The sequence below is a fragment of the Henckelia pumila genome, chromosome 2, assembly GCF_033568475.1.
Source record: "Henckelia pumila isolate YLH828 chromosome 2, ASM3356847v2, whole genome shotgun sequence".
Taxonomy (NCBI): Eukaryota; Viridiplantae; Streptophyta; class Magnoliopsida; order Lamiales; family Gesneriaceae; genus Henckelia; species Henckelia pumila.
The window spans coordinates 31,108,445-31,124,404 of record NC_133121.1 but is presented as its reverse complement, the minus strand read 5'-3'; the positions used below and the strand labels follow the sequence as shown (position 1 = coordinate 31,124,404).

At 37.3% G+C, this 15,960-nt stretch overlaps 1 protein-coding gene across 1 annotated transcript; it reads right to left on the bottom strand.

The window, feature by feature from the left end:
• Positions 1-9,829: 9,829 nt before the first annotated feature.
• On the bottom strand, positions 9,830-12,687 carry LOC140877461 (uncharacterized). The gene is made up of 5 exons (XM_073280996.1): positions 11,763-12,687; positions 10,783-11,703; positions 10,633-10,639; positions 10,534-10,585; positions 9,830-10,384 (listed from the first exon to the last, which is right to left on the bottom strand). The coding sequence occupies exons 1-5, from the start codon at positions 12,685-12,687 to the stop codon at positions 9,830-9,832; spliced, it is 2,460 nt and encodes an 819-aa protein (XP_073137097.1).
• Positions 12,688-15,960: the final 3,273 nt, after the last annotated feature.

Here is a 15,960-nt window from a genome sequence, read left to right as displayed (position 1 = left end):
CTAAGGGGCAGCAACTCGAACTAGCCATTGACAAAAAAAATAGTCCGTAAATATATATTTAATAGATGTATATGTATATTTTGATATAAATATGATTTTTATGGAAAATGAATTAAATATATATTTACGGGCATAATTTTAAGGAAAATGATATTTTTAAGTTCAAGATTCATGCATGTATTTTATGTTAATATTAAGGGCATGTAAAGGAAATTTTTGGGAAGTTGATGTGAATTGTGACAATTATGTTCAGGAGCCTACGGATCCCCGTGTTAAGGTTGGGTGAAGTGGCATAAAAGGCGCAGGGAATCCCCGTGTTAAGGTTGGGTGAACCTCGCCGTCACGTACGTTGGTTTATAGATTGATCAATCGTTTATGTTTATGGTCACACTTCGCTGATATGACCCACAGGAAATGATTTTTATGTTCAGGGCATGCCAATGCTTATGTTATGTATTATGTTACGTATTATGTTATGATATAGATTACTACGCAGTTTATGCATATGATTTTACGATCATTCATGCATTAGAATCCTTGGATTATTTTTATATACGTTATGTACTTGCATGTGGTTTTATTTAGTAGTACTCGTTATTAAAGGTAGAGCATGCTGGGCCTTTAGGCTCACTAGATCTAAATGGTGTGCAGGTGAGATTTATGTAATTCAGGAGGTTGTGGTCCCGACTGATGGTGAAGACCTCTGTGCTTTCGTGGCAAGCTAGCACATCCGTGACCTTTGCGCTTTTATGTTTCAATGATTATGAGATTGTATCAAACTATTTTCCGCATTTTACGTTATTGAATATTTACGCATGGATTTATAATGTGTTCGAGTATTTAAGTTTTGACATGAAATCGCTTTTTATTATGTATTAAATTTTATGAAAATCTATTTTAAGTATAGATGCATATATGTATGGGCATATATGTAATATTTTATAAAAAAAAAAAAATTCCTTCGAGTTAGGGTCGTTTCATTTATGTTGAAAGCAGATATCAGTAGAATGTATATTGTGGACTTTATATTTATTTGTGCCTCATGCTCTACTAGGTTTAGCTGCTCCAACTATTGCCACAAGTGGGTTCACTGCTATTGCTAGTGCTGTAGGAAGTGTTGCAGGTTCTGTTGCAGTTGCAGCTTCCTTCGGTGGTTAGTACAAAAAGCTATTTAGGGTCCTGTTCACTAGTCAACTTCAATCGATTGCTTTTCTTAGCATAACAATTATAATTTATTACCTATACTTTTAAGTGACTGTAATTTTGTTCGTGTTGATCCATTCTAACATCTTCACAATATTTCAATTGCAGCTTTTGGAGCCAAACTTACAGGGACCAAAATGGCTAGGAGAATTTGCGATGTTGAGAAGTTTGAGTTTACAGCTATAGGTGAAAACCATAACCAAGGAGTGAGTCTTCCTTTACCATAAGATGTGATGAGAAAAGAAATTTTCTCATGTATTGATACCTTTTTTTTGTTCTCTTGTTAACCTATATTTTTTATGCTATTTTTACGTGTAAATATTTTAATGTTGCGGTTGGATTGACTCTTTTGGAATCATGGATTTCATCTTCATTTTACCCCTTTGTATGGTTTTGATTAAAGGATATTTCAAATTTACCTTCTACGACGAGAATAAATTGGCACAATGGATCATACACAACAGGGCTAACACGATTGCATGTTTATAAAAAAAATATTAAGGGGTGAAAAGTATCTAAAAGTATACAAAATGATTTTGTATTTGAGTAGAAGTCGTTATTTGATCAACACACGCTTATGTTATCTTAAATATGTGAATTAAGTCAAACCAAAGATCAACAAATGAGTCAATATTAATGCTGAACATGAATACTTAGCTATTGGGTGATCAATGAATGAGTCTAGTAATGCTGATCATGAATTCTTAGCTCTCGGGTGGAACCGTACCTCGCTAGAACACTTCTTGTTAGTTTCTGATCTATTTTAAGTTAATCACCAACTGGGAATTCATAAGAGACTAGCTTACTGGCACATATTACTTAGTTTTAGTTTTTATTTCCCCCTAGATATTTCTTATTCTTTTGGTTGTCTTTTTGTTGTATATAATTCATTGTATAGCAATCATGTTTGATTTCTAGTGTTTATAAGCTAATCTCCAAGTCAAAAATATTTTATGTTTAGTATTTGAAGGATTGTTTGCGAGGATATGGAACAAAGTTATATTTATTGATGAGTTGCAGCGTGCTACCCATGACTCCAATTCACAGGTTGATGCTATTTTTCAAGTCTTGCAAACATGTGAAATGCCACCTATATATTTTCAAACAAACAAATTCCCTACAGCTCACCAAAAGATTGTTGATGCATATGGGTGAGTTTTTCTCTATAGTAAACTGGTAGACACATTTAGGTTCATTCAAGTATAAGTTGTCTATTTCTGGTGCTAAGAAGTTATTCAAAAGACAATTTATGGTCCAGGAAGTAAAGTAAGTATTGTAAGTTGATCTCTTCACTATTTTTTCGCATTTTAATGTAATTAAACATTTTTGTTTTTAATGTTATATGTTGAAAATGCTATTACGCATGTTTGATCTCTTTTTAAAATGTTTCCTAAAAAAAGAAAGAAAAAGTTTATTTCGGTGATCTAAATTAACTAAAAAGTCTGATTCGAGCTGGGAGATTATGATAGAAGATGGGCCTTGGTAAGGAAATAATTTGGTACAAATAATTCTCGTATTTCTGCTGATCAGTTTGGATTAAGGACTGTGCTTGTAGGTAGTAGAAGGAAAATTTACTGAGGAACCTGGATCTGGTGTGTGGCAATTATTGGTTTTTCTCATGAGTTTTTGTGTTATTTTTTGGTTATGAGATTATTGTATTTTCCCCTGGAATAGAATAAATTATTTGATGTTTGATTTATTGTGTCATTCATAACCATGACTTTGAAATTTTATTCTTGTTTACTGCTATTGTTCAGCACATTCCGAGTCCTCCAAATGGATTTACAATTCTGAGAGTTGGTCTGAACACCGACTCCGATTTATATCTAAAGGAAGTTCGTTGGGGGTTATATCTAAAGGTAGGTTAAAGTTTCTCTTTTCTTGTGATTTATGTCTTATGCCAGCTCACTTTCACTTTTTTTCTTGCAATTCTTTATTCCCTCCAGTCTTAAATATGCATGTGGTGCTTCTTGCTTAGAAATTAAAATTCTTGTTTTCTCTAAAAGAGGAGGAATCCAAATTATAAATGTGATCACCAAAAAGCTCGTGGGCTAAGTTCATGGAAACGTGGAGGTATCATCGGTGTTGCTGCACTAACTGGAGGAACCTTGATGGCTATTACTGGAGGTATACAAACTTTATCACTCATTAAATAATTGAGTAATAAAGTCATGATTGTTAAATCTAGTATCTGGAAAGAAGCTATTTCCGCATTTCTTAATTAAATGGATCACAACTTGATAATTCCAATCGCTTAGTGAAAATTTCGTAATTCGTAGTTCATTTGATAATTCCAATCGCTTAGTGATAGTTTCGTCATTCGTAGATCATGTTCTTTTACTGATAAATGTGTCTCTTTTACTTTTATTTTAATCTATTTATATTTGTTTTATGTTTGTTTTTATTTTTAATAATTTACAGTATGGAGATACAAATTAAAGGAAAAGATATTGTTGCGGCTTTTATGAAAGCTTGGGACGCTCATGTGCTGAAGGAAGGAATCAAAGTTTTTCGAGATTAATGCATAGTTTTTTCCTAGGGTTCATTAATTTATAATTTGATTATTTTTTTATTTGAATGATTTATAATATTGTGAGATTCTATATTAAATTTTATTCTACAAATTTTTGAATTTTGAGTGATTTAAAATATTGAAAAATTGTGAATTAATTTTTTTTTTTTATTTGAACAAAGACAACGCTTTTTAAAGCATTGTCTTTTCCAGATACAATGACTCTTAAAAAGCGTTGTCTTTCCCAGAAACGACAACGCTTTTTATAAAAGACAACACTTAAAAAGCGTTGTCGTTTTTAGATACGACAACGCTTTTTAAGCATTGTATTTTCCAGAAATGACAACGCTTTTTCCGCGTTGTCTTTGAGCGTGGTCTTTTATAACACTGGCTACGACAACGCTTTTTTGGGGACATTAACAACGCGGAAAAAGCGTTGTCGTTAGCCGTTTTTCTTGTAGTGTACAAATGGCTATCTCAAAAGAATAATAGTATTAACATGGTATGTAAATGGCACATACATAAACATGAACAATATAAATATGCATCACATAACAAGTAATAATGCTGCAAAAGATAATAATGCAACACATAAGTATGCACACTCAGTTGGATATCTCAATCAGTACTTACGTACCCCAACTACTGGTCTGAGTTACAGAGCCTATAGTCCATCACTACAATCTAAATGAAAAGTATCACTAATATATACTGATCTAAAAGTTTTTACTAAGCTAATATACTCCTAATTACTAGGGATTTTAGACTATATCTGCGTCCGTTGTCAGTTTGTTGATGTCTGTAGTGACCCTACATAGAATCACCTACTAACTGGCAACTAATAGTATGCATTAAACTTAATACAGCAAAATACTTAACAGAGTAAAACGTGCAGAAACATAATCCATAAATTACATATCAGCTTAGTAAAATATATTCAGGCTTAATACTGTAGTGATACAATCATATCGAAAAACTTAAAAGTAAACATTATACAGCTATATCAAATCCTGCTGTATAATTAACTCCTCAAGGCTCCTGCTCCCTAGTCCTGCCTTGAACTACCAGCTCCGTCCATCCTGCGACCTACCTCGTGGAATAGGGTATCCAAGATAACAACTAGGACGTGAGCGCTAACGCTCAGTACATAAACATGAGTAAACATATGTATATAATGCATGCAATATGATGACTAGTAAAAGGTCATCTGAAAAGTCATGCTCAGTACCGGCGCCACATGAGTTCTGCCACCGCACGGATCAACCTCTAGGTGAAACCACACTCGTCTAGTACACCATAGTAGTCAAACATACATGTCCCCGCCGTCGCGGTACTCTCAGTGACAGACTATCGAGTATAGAGCAGAGCGGCTCTATAATCAGATATAACAAGGTAAAGGCTCAACGTGTATATACATATGACATATGAATATGGAAAATGGTAAATCATATATCATGCCATATAATAATGCCAAATAAATGCAACATATAAACATGTATACTCGCTGGCAATCTCAGTCAATGTGTACGTACCTCTAGGCTAGTTCAAGTATAATAGATCCTAGGTTCCAAGCCTATATTCAAAAGTTCACCATATCACTACACAAGTTCTATAAGCCTTAAATAAGCTAATAAGTACTCCCAAAACTTAAATAGATTCCCGGACCATACCTTCGTCCGTAGATAGCCCTTTTGGAGTCGCTGGTCCCGGATGACTATAATCACACCTTGGTTATTCCAGAACCTTGATTATAACCGATAGGGCCCTCAAGTGTATAACTCACACTATATAACTGGAGAAAGAAACTCGGAAATTTGTAATTCAAATTGAAATCGAATGAGTCCTATTTATAGGAAAATTTCTGGTCGAGTTCGGGCCCTCCGAACTGGGGTTCGGATCGTCCGTTCCAGCTCAATGCATGCATGCAAGCCACATTGGGTTCGGAGCCTCCGAAATCAGGTTCGGATCGTCCGAACTTCTCTTCGTCCGACACTTGTCAAAATCCATGGCTGAGTAATCCTGCTTGCATGGCATGAGGAAGTTCGGGCCGTCCGATCTTTAGTTCGGATCGTCCGAACTTGCCTTAACTCCGAAGTCAACAAGCCAACTTTGGAGCCCCATAGTTGCTGAGTTCGGGCCATCCGAAGTTCTCTTCGGACCATCCGGGCTCAGAAAAATGAAAATCCAATTCTTGAATTTGAAGTCCGATTAAACCCCGAAATTGGTTAATCACCAACCCTTAATCATGTTTAACATATTATTATCTTAAAATGGAATCTGAGTTACTATAATGTCGAAGGCCACTACTCTGGCACAACTCCGCTATTACTCCCATTGTGAGGGCCCATTCCTAATTAGTATTTAATGATTATGCAATCAGGATTAATTAATGTAAACAGCGAAAACGAGTTAAAATTTTTCTTTCGGGCCTACCGAAAATTCGGCATGACCTCCCCATAAATCGGACATACCAGGGAATCAAAAACTCAGACAGCAATACAATACTCAAAAATAGTGTCCAATTCGACAACACACAAACCTACAGCCGCACTGGCCAGGACTAATCACATGCAAGCCGGCAAAGCTAAATACAACAACAAGCAAATCCCAAACGTCGTAAAAATAACAATACAGATACACGGGGCATCTCCCCGGCAAATGAAAGACTCCAATAATAATATATAATATCTGGGAACTCACAACGACTCAATACCCTCCATGGGCTCCACTGGCAGATGCACCACCAGAGGCAACAGAACCACCTGTACTACTTGCCATGACAATAACAACAAAACCACAGCAGTCCCGAGGGACAGGGGTCAAACCCCAGTACGAAGATCAAATAAATTACAGCAAAATAAATGATATGTAAAACAACTAATGCAATGCGAGTGAATGGTACCAAGGAACAACGGATATCAAAATCTGGATCCAAAGAACAATAGCTAATATGTGGCCACCTGTGCTAGGGGGACAGTTCAAACACTGCGCGGCCCTGCATCAGTACGCGTCAAGGGGGACAGTCTGCAGAACTACGGGGCTAGCATCAGATTTCTAAACAACTCATTAAAGAGTGGATAACAATCTCAGGAATAAGAGAATAATGGCTCAATATGAATGCAATGCATCATTTATCACAATCATCATATAAAACATATAAACAAGCAATACCTCAAATAGCAATTAGACATTTTACATATCCTCATAAAGGCTGTAAGATAGCGATCAATCCGTACCTTAATTGCCAAATAATTACCAGAGTAATTCTTACAAACTTGGTGCAATCCTAATTACTCCAAACCTGAGGCAATTACCATTTCCATCAATTCTAACATATATTTCAACTTCCAAACAATTTAAATATTCAATCCTAGGGTTGAAAATATCCAAATTAATATTCTGAAAAATTCCGATAAATTTCCAAAAATTCCAGAATTATTATATATTAATTCTAAGGTATTCCAAGACCCAAACATTCAATAATTCAACACAATAATTCAAAAATCCCATATATATACATTCTGAATTTTCGAAAATAATTCCATAAAAAAATAGGAATTCGATCTATACCTCCAATCGGCTCAAATATAGCACCTACAACCAAAAAATAATCATATATAATTATTTGGATTCGAATTCAACCAAAAATTCCCAAATTCAAACCCTAACTCGAAATATACCTCAAGACTTCGAATTAAAGGTCTAAACAACTCGTACAACCTTCCTCCTAGCTCAGGCGGCGGTCGGACGGCGGCTAGGGACGGGGAAGGCGGCGGCTGTTCGGAAATGGGTTTTTGAAGAGTGCTAGAAAAGCTTACAAAATTGGTATCAAAAGAAAGCTCTCGTCGCGAGGATTCTGGAACTACGCTCGGAATAATTTTTGGAGCAACGACGGAGGAGATATAGCCGATTGAAGAAACGAAATGAAAAGAAAATAAGAAGGAAGAGGAGAACAGAGTGCATGGCCGAGAGAGAGGATTTTGAGGAGAGAGGAAAGTAATGTTTGTATGTATATGTGTGTATTTATTTAATTGAGTCCAAAACTTGACCCGATTAAATTAATTCCAACTCCTGTGTGCCATAAAAATTAAATATGTATTTTAATACCGTCTATACACCGATATTTTCTGACACATATTTTTAACACACAAATTAATTATTTGGCTTAATTATTTTAATTCACCACTTTAAAATAATTATTAACAAATCTAGCCAAATAATAGGGTAATTAGCATCGGGTCCTTACAATTCTTCCCCACTAAAAGATGATTTCGTCCTCGAAATCGAACACACATAATACATCATACAAAGTGGTTTAAACATCTACCACTGATAACACACAGGATAATCAGAGTACATGGAATAATTCACTGCATTCTCAAACAAGTGAGGCCATTCTTGACGCATCATGGCCTCGATTTCCCATGTAGCCTCTTATGTCCCATGTCTACTCCACTGAACCATAACCAAAGGAATGGTCTTGTTCCGGAGTTGTTTCTCTCTACGATCAAGAATCTTCACTGGGTACTTGGAATAGCTAAGGGAACTATCCAACTCTACCTCCTCGGCCCTCAAGACATGAGATGGATCTGGCTCGTACTTTCGCAACATCGACACATGAAACACATCATGTATCGCAGACAAACTCTGCGGCAAGTCCAAACGATAAGCCAAAATACCAATCTTCTCAACGATCACATACGGACCAATATAACGTGGAGCTAGCTTCCCTTTACGCCCAAATCTCATAGTACCACGAAACGGTGAAACTTCCAGGAAAACATAATCACCAACCTGAAATTCTAAAGGTCTACGCCTCTTGTTTGCATAACTAGCTTGGCAATCTTGGGCTGCTTTCATTCTTTTACTGATCAAGACAACTTCGTCCTTCATCTCCTGAATAAATTCAGGCATAGCCAATCGTCGTTCTCCTACTTCTTCCCAGCAAGTTGGAGATCTGCACTTTCTTCCATACAAGGCTTCAAAAGGAGCCATTCCAATCAAAGTATGGAAACTGTTATTGTAGGAGAATTCAACCAAAGATAACGATTCTTGCCAACTGCCACTGAAATCCATCACCACAGCTCTCAACATGTCTTCCAATGTTTGGATGGTCCTCTCTGACTGACCATCTGTCTGTGGGTGATAGACAGTGCTCATCGCTAACTTTGAACCCAAGGCTGATTGCAGACTAGCCCAAAACTTAGAAGTAAATCTTGGATCACGATCAGATACTATGGTTACAGGCACACCATGCAATCTCACCACATTATCAATGTACAATTTAGCCATTTTCTTATAAGGGCAAGTACGATCATATGGAATAAAATGGGCTGATTTCGACAGTCTATCAACAATCACCCAAATAGCATCACAACCATGCACAGATCGAGGTAGGTGTGTCACGAAATCCATAGCATTGTGCTCCCAATTCCACTGCGGCACTTCCAGACTATGTAACATACCACCAGGTCTCATCCTCTCAGCTTTAACCTGTCGGCAAGTCAAACATCTTGCTACAAAGTCTGAAATTTCCTTTTTCATGTCTTCCCACCAAAACTGGGATCGCAAAGCATGATACATCTTCCTATTACCTGGGTGAACACTGTGTCGACTACAATGTGCTTCTCGCAAGATAGCTTCTTTCAAGTCTATCAAATTTGGAACCACAAGTCTTCCTTTAAAACGCAAAATTCCATCTGAAGTGACATCAAACTTATCTAACTGTCCTGTTTGAGACAATTCTTTCAACTTCTGAATATAAGGATCAGTCCTTTGTGCTGTTTTGATGTCAGAAACTATCTGTGGTTCAACTTGAATAGATGAAACTATAACGTAGTCACCACTAGGTTGGTAAGTCCAACCTGAAGTCCCCAAGTGCTCATGGACTTTCGAGATTGTAAGAGATGTTAACATTGTATTCTGAACTTTTCGGCTAAAAGCATCTGCAACTAGATTCATCTTACCGGGTTGATACTGAATATCACAATCAAAGTCCTTAAGTAATTCCATCCAGCAACGTTGTCTCATGTTCAGATCGGATTGTGTGAAAATATATTTAAGACTTTTGTTATCAGAATATATCACAAACTATTTTTCGTACAGATAATGACGTCATATTTTCAATGCAAAGACAATGGCACCCAACTCTATATCATGAATTGGATATCGAGTTTCATGAGGTTTCAATTGACGTGATGCATAAGCAATAACTCGCTCATGCTGCATCAAAACGCATCCAAGTCCATTTAGAGAAGCATCTGTACAAACGACAAACCCACCTGAGCCCAAAGGTAAAGCTAAAACAGGGGCTGTGGTTAACTTTTCTTTCAAAGTCTGAAAACTAGTTTCACACTCTCTAGTCCAAACAAAACGTCGATCTTTCTGTGTCAGTTGTGTCATAGGCTTCGCTATCTTAGAAAATCCTTCGATAAATCGCCTGTAATATCCAGCCAATCCCAAGAAACTACGAATCTCAGAAACATTCCTGGGTGTTGTCCAATTAAGGACGACATCAATCTTACTGGGATCAACAGACACTCCTTGAGCTGATATTACATGTCCCAAAAATACAACTCTGTCTAACCAGAACTCACACTTTGAAAACTTGGCGTATAGCTGTGCAGTTCTGAGAGTTTGAAGAACTAGCCTCAAATGATCTCGATGCTCCTTCAACGATTTTGAATAGATCAGAATGTCATCAATGAAAATGATAACAAATCTGTCTATAAACTCTCGAAATATACGGTTCATCAGATCCATAAAAACCGCTGGAGCATTCGTTAACCCAAATGGCATAACGAGGAATTCATAGTGACCATATCGTGTTCGAAATGCTGTCTTTGGAATATCTTCCTCACGGACTCGTAGCTGATGGTAACCAGAACGAAGATCAATTTTTTAGTACACAGAAGTACCTTGCAACTGATCAAATAGATCGTCAATGCGTGGAAATGGGTATTTATTCTTCACTGTGATCTGATTTAACTGACGGTAATCAATGCACATCCTTATTGATCCATCTTTCTTTTTCACAAAAAGTATAGGAGCTCCCCAAGGAGACATACTTGGCCTGATGTAACCTTTCTCCAGGAGATCCTGCAACTGTTCTTTTAATTCTTTCAATTCTGCTGGAGCTAATCGATAAGGTGCTCTGGAAACTGGATTTGCTCCTGGCATCAAATCAATACTAAAATCTATTTCCCTTTGAGGCGGAAAGCCTGGAATCTCTTCGGGAAATACGTCAGGAAATTCCTCAACCACTGGAATATCAGAAACTTTCAATCCCTTTTCTTGAGTAGCATCTACTGCATAGATCAAATACCCTTCATTCCCAGCAGACAATAACCCAAACATCTGCAAGGCTGACACTAAAGGGATACGGGATCGAGAATCATCACCATAAAAATTCCATTTGCCACCAACATACGGTCGAAATCTTACTACTCCATGAAAACAGTCAACAGTAGCTCGATAGTTGGTCAAAGTATCCATTCCGATAATACAGTCAAAATCAAACATAGACAACTTAATCAAGTTGGTTATCATAATACTTTCATCGAAACGGATTACACAGTTTATCACTATCTCACGCGATCTCAAATACACACCAGGAGGGGTAGACATAGACACTGGATCAATCAACAAGGTAGTAGCAATCTCATGCTCAACAATAAATGCAGCAGATAGAAATGAATGAGATGCTCTTGTGTCTATCAATATACGAGCAGGATGATCAAAGATAAAACATATACCTGCTATAACCCCTCCAGGTGCATCCTGAGCCTGGTCGTGAGTCAATGCATGAATTCTAGCCTCCTGAGGCCCTGAGAACTGCTGCTGAGAAGGACCTCTCGATTGGGAGAAACTGGGTTGCGGTGCAAACTGAGGAGTGAAAGGTCTAGGAGCTGGGGCTCGAGGAAACTGGCTAAACTGAGAAGACTGATGCTGCTGTCCTCCCCCACTAGGACAAACCTTTGCATAATGTCCTGGTTGGCCACAAGTATGATAGACTCCTTGAACTCCTATGCACTGATCAGATGAATGCCTTCCTCCACACTTATTGCAAGACTCTCTAGGAACCCATGAAGATCCCCACCACGAGAACTACCAGAACTAGAGGAAGTGCTAAATGACTTCTTTTTGAATTGCTTTCCCTTAGGCTTAAATCTTTGCGGCCTAGGTTGCTGAAAAGATTGCTGGGGTGTAAAAGAGGTGTTTGCTGAAAATTGTGCAGTTCCAGTTGGTGCTTGCATCGTATACTGCGGTCGACCCCTTCTTAACCCTGCTTCTTGTCTAATGGATTTGTCAACCGCATCAGCATAATCAACTGGGTTGCTGGCCAAGACCAAGGAGTACAGATTCTGATTCAATCCTTCCATAAACTTTTCGAGTTTAGCTCCATCCTTAGAAGCAATGTGCGGCACATAAGTAAACAATGAAGACAGCTTCCTGGCATACTCTGCAGCACTCAATTCACCTTGAACCAGATTGAAGAACTCAGATTTTTTCTCTACCACAAAAGAAGGTGGAGCATATTCTTGTCGGAACTTGGAGCAGAAAACATCCCAAGTAACAGGTTTACCAGCCTCAACCAGAGCTGTTCGCATAGCCTCCCACCAAAGTTCAGCAGTATCTTTCAGTTGTAGAACCACCATTGTTACCCTTCGTTCAGAATTATAGTGCACCAATCCGAACAGGTTGTTCATGGCTCTCAACCAAGATTCAGCTTTTTCACTGCCTTCATCTCCACTGAAAGTAGGTGGATTCAATCTTTGAAATCTAACGACCACCAACTCCATCTCATCAACTTGATTGCCCAACTGATCCACTTCAGCATCAATATCGTTTATTACATTCCTTGCAGGATGACCACGTCTCCCACGCAAGACTCCATCAAGACCAACCTCATTCTGACTGCCAGATTCTTGGAAAACATTCTTTCCTTTTCCACCTCGAAGTCTAGGGGCCATCTAAAGAAATCCAAGATCAAATCTTTAGGCATAAAGATAGTACAAGATGATAACGTAATTCTAGGCAAACGAGCTTAACTAAAAGTCAAATCCTAGTTAACTACTAGCTCTAAATCGAATCATATAAATAATACTTAACACGTAAGAGCATGTAGTCAATCAAATACGCAATCATCTTCATTCATGTCTATACTAAAGTGTACTAGACATATTTCGAGCATATCCCAGTTTATGCTCTGATACCAAATGTGAGGGCCCGTTCCTAATTAGTATTTAATGATCATGCAATTAAGATTAATTAATGTAAACAGCGAAAACGAGTTAAAATTTTTCTTTCGGGCCTACCGAAAATTCGGCATGACCTCCCCGTAAATCGGACATACCAGGGAAATCAAAAACTCAGACAGCAATACAATACTCAAAAATAGTGTCCAATTCGACAACACACAAACCTACAGCCGCACTGGCCAGGACTAATCACATGCAAGCTGGCAAGGCTAAATACAACAACAAGCAAATCCCAAACGTCGTAAAAATAACGATACTGATACACGAAGCATCTCCCCGGCAAATGAAAGACTCCAATAATAATATATAATATCTGGGAACTCACAACGACTCAATACCCTCCATGGGCTCCACTGGCAGATGCACCACCAGAGGCAACAGAACCACCTGTACTACTTGCCATGGCAATAAAAACAAAACCATAGCAGTCCCGAGGGACAGGGGTCAAACCCCAGTACGAAGATCAAATAAATTACAGCAAAATAAATGATATGTAAAACAACTAATGCAATGCGAGTGAATGGTACCAAGGAACAACCGATATCAAAATCTGGATCCAAAGAACAATAGCTAATATGTGGCCACCTGTGCAAGGGGGACAGTTCAAACACTGCGCGGCCCTGCATCAGTACGCGTCAAGGGGGACAGTCTGCAGAACTGCGCGGCCCTTATGCTAGCATCAGATTTCTAAACAACTCATTAAAGAGTGGATAACAATCTCAGGAATAAGAGAATAATGGCTCAATATGAATGCAATGCATCATTCATCACAATCATCATATAAAACATATAAACAAGCCAATACCTCAAATAGCAATTAGACATTTTACATATCCTCATAAAGGCTGTAAGATAGCGATCAATCCGTACCTTAATTTCCAAATAATTACCAGAGTAATTCTTACAAACTTGGTGCAATCCTAATTACTCCAAACCTGAGGCAATTACCATTTCCATCAATTCTATCATATATTTCAACTTCCAAATAATTTAAATATTCAATCCTAGGGTCGAAAATATCAAAATTAATATTCTGAAAAATTCCGATAAATTTCCAAAAATTCCAGAATTATTATATATTAATTCTAAGATATTCCAAGACCCAAACATTCAATAATTCAATACAATAATTCGAAAATCCCATATATATACATTCTGAATTTTCAAAAATAATTCCATAAAAAAATAGGAAATTCGATCTATACCTCCAATCGGCTCAAATATAGCACCTACAACCAACAAATAATCATATATCAATTATTTGGATTCGAATTCAACCAAAAATTCCCAAAATTCAAACCCTAACTCGAAATATACCTCAAGACTTCGAATTAAAGGTCTAAACAACTCGTACAACCTTCCTCCTAGCTCAGGCGGCGGTCGGACGACGGCTAGGGGCGGCGAAGGCGGCGGCTGGTCGGAAATGGGTTTTTGAAGAGTGCGAGAAAAGCTTACAAAATTGGTATCGTCGCGAGGATTCCGGAACTACGCTCGGAATAATTTTTGGAGCAACGACGGAGGAGATATCGCCGATTGAAGAAACGAAATGAAAAGAAAATAAGAAGGAAGAGGAGAACAGAGTGCACGGCCGAGAGAGAGGATTGTGAGGAGAGAGGAAAGTAATGCTTGTATGTATATGTGTGTATTTATTTAATTGAGTCCAAAACTTGACCCGGTTAAATTAATTCCAACTCCTGTGTGCCATAAAAATTAAATATATATTTTAATATCGTCTATACACCGATATTTTTTGACACATATTTTTAACACACAAATTAATTATTTGGCTTAATTATTTTAATTCACCACTTTAAAATAATTATTAACAAATCTAGTCAAATAATAGGATAATTAGCATCGGGTCCTTACACCCGTAGCACCTCGCCATCGCCCGATCCTTAATTATATGAATAGAAACACTCAAAATATACATTGTATTCCGAAGACACCTCAAACACACACTAATTGTGAGACAATCTCGGTTTATTTATAGACATATTTCGAAAGGTCCGAACCCTAGATCGAATGGTCCGATCTTGCATGTATGCCACGTCTTGGGACACCTTTCTTCGGAAGCTCTGATCCCGATTTAAAAAGCTCCGATTTCACACTTCGGACGCTCCGATCTGGCATGTATCTTAGGTATCAATAACCATTTAACACCTCATTGCGCATGAAGTTCGGAAGCTCCGAACTACCCTTCGAAAACTCCAAACACAAATCTTGTCAACCACTTGTCAACCACCTTTTGACAACACATTGGTGTACGTGTCTAGCCTAGTTTGGAAGTTTCGAACACTGTTCGGACGATCCAAACTATTTTCGCACAATTCGAATGGATCCGAACTACTCGGGTCTTCAAACTTCTCTGATTATTTTCGGGCATCCCAGAGTTGATTTTCCACTTGGTTTTAACATAATAAAATATCTTAAATCATGTTTTACCATTCTAACCATTTTAATCACGTAAAACAAAATTCGGGTTACTATTTATTTTTAATAATTTATTTAATAAGGAATAATATTGTAATTTAATAGATGAATGTTATTTTTTGAAAGTGATATAGTACTAAAAAGTTTATATTTCAAAATTTCCAGTCTCAAGCCTCAACTCTTTTCGTATAGAACATATAAATCTGCATTACATAATTTTTTAAATAATTTTACAGTATAAGGATATATAATTTAGTTATAATCTTAAAATATTTTATTTGATGTTTTATTTTTTTCCATTTTTGTTTATGTATAATATTGTCGATGTTATTTTACCTTAGAAATTACTCCCTCCGTCACATATAAGTAACACTTCTGTGAGACGGTCTCATCCGTGAGACGAGTTAACCCTACCTATATTTATAATAATAAGTAATACTTTTGGCATAAATTGTAATATTTTTTAATGGATAACCCATACAAGAGACCCGTCTCATAAAAATGACCATTGAGACCGTCTCATAGGAGTTTTTGCCGTCCCATATATGTTGT

Coding starts and splice junctions, on each gene's coding strand:
- LOC140877461 (XM_073280996.1), bottom strand. CDS start 12,687: ATGGCCCCTAGACTTCGAGGTGGAAAAGGAAAGAATGTTTTCCAAGAA. Junction 11,704..11,762: donor TGCAATAAGTGTGGAGGAAG/GCATTCATCTGA, acceptor GTGGCCAACCAG/GACATTATGCAAAGGTTTGT. Junction 10,385..10,533: donor AGCATTTCGAACACGATATG/GTCACTATGAAT, acceptor AAATCGTTGAAG/GAGCATCGAGATCATTTGAG.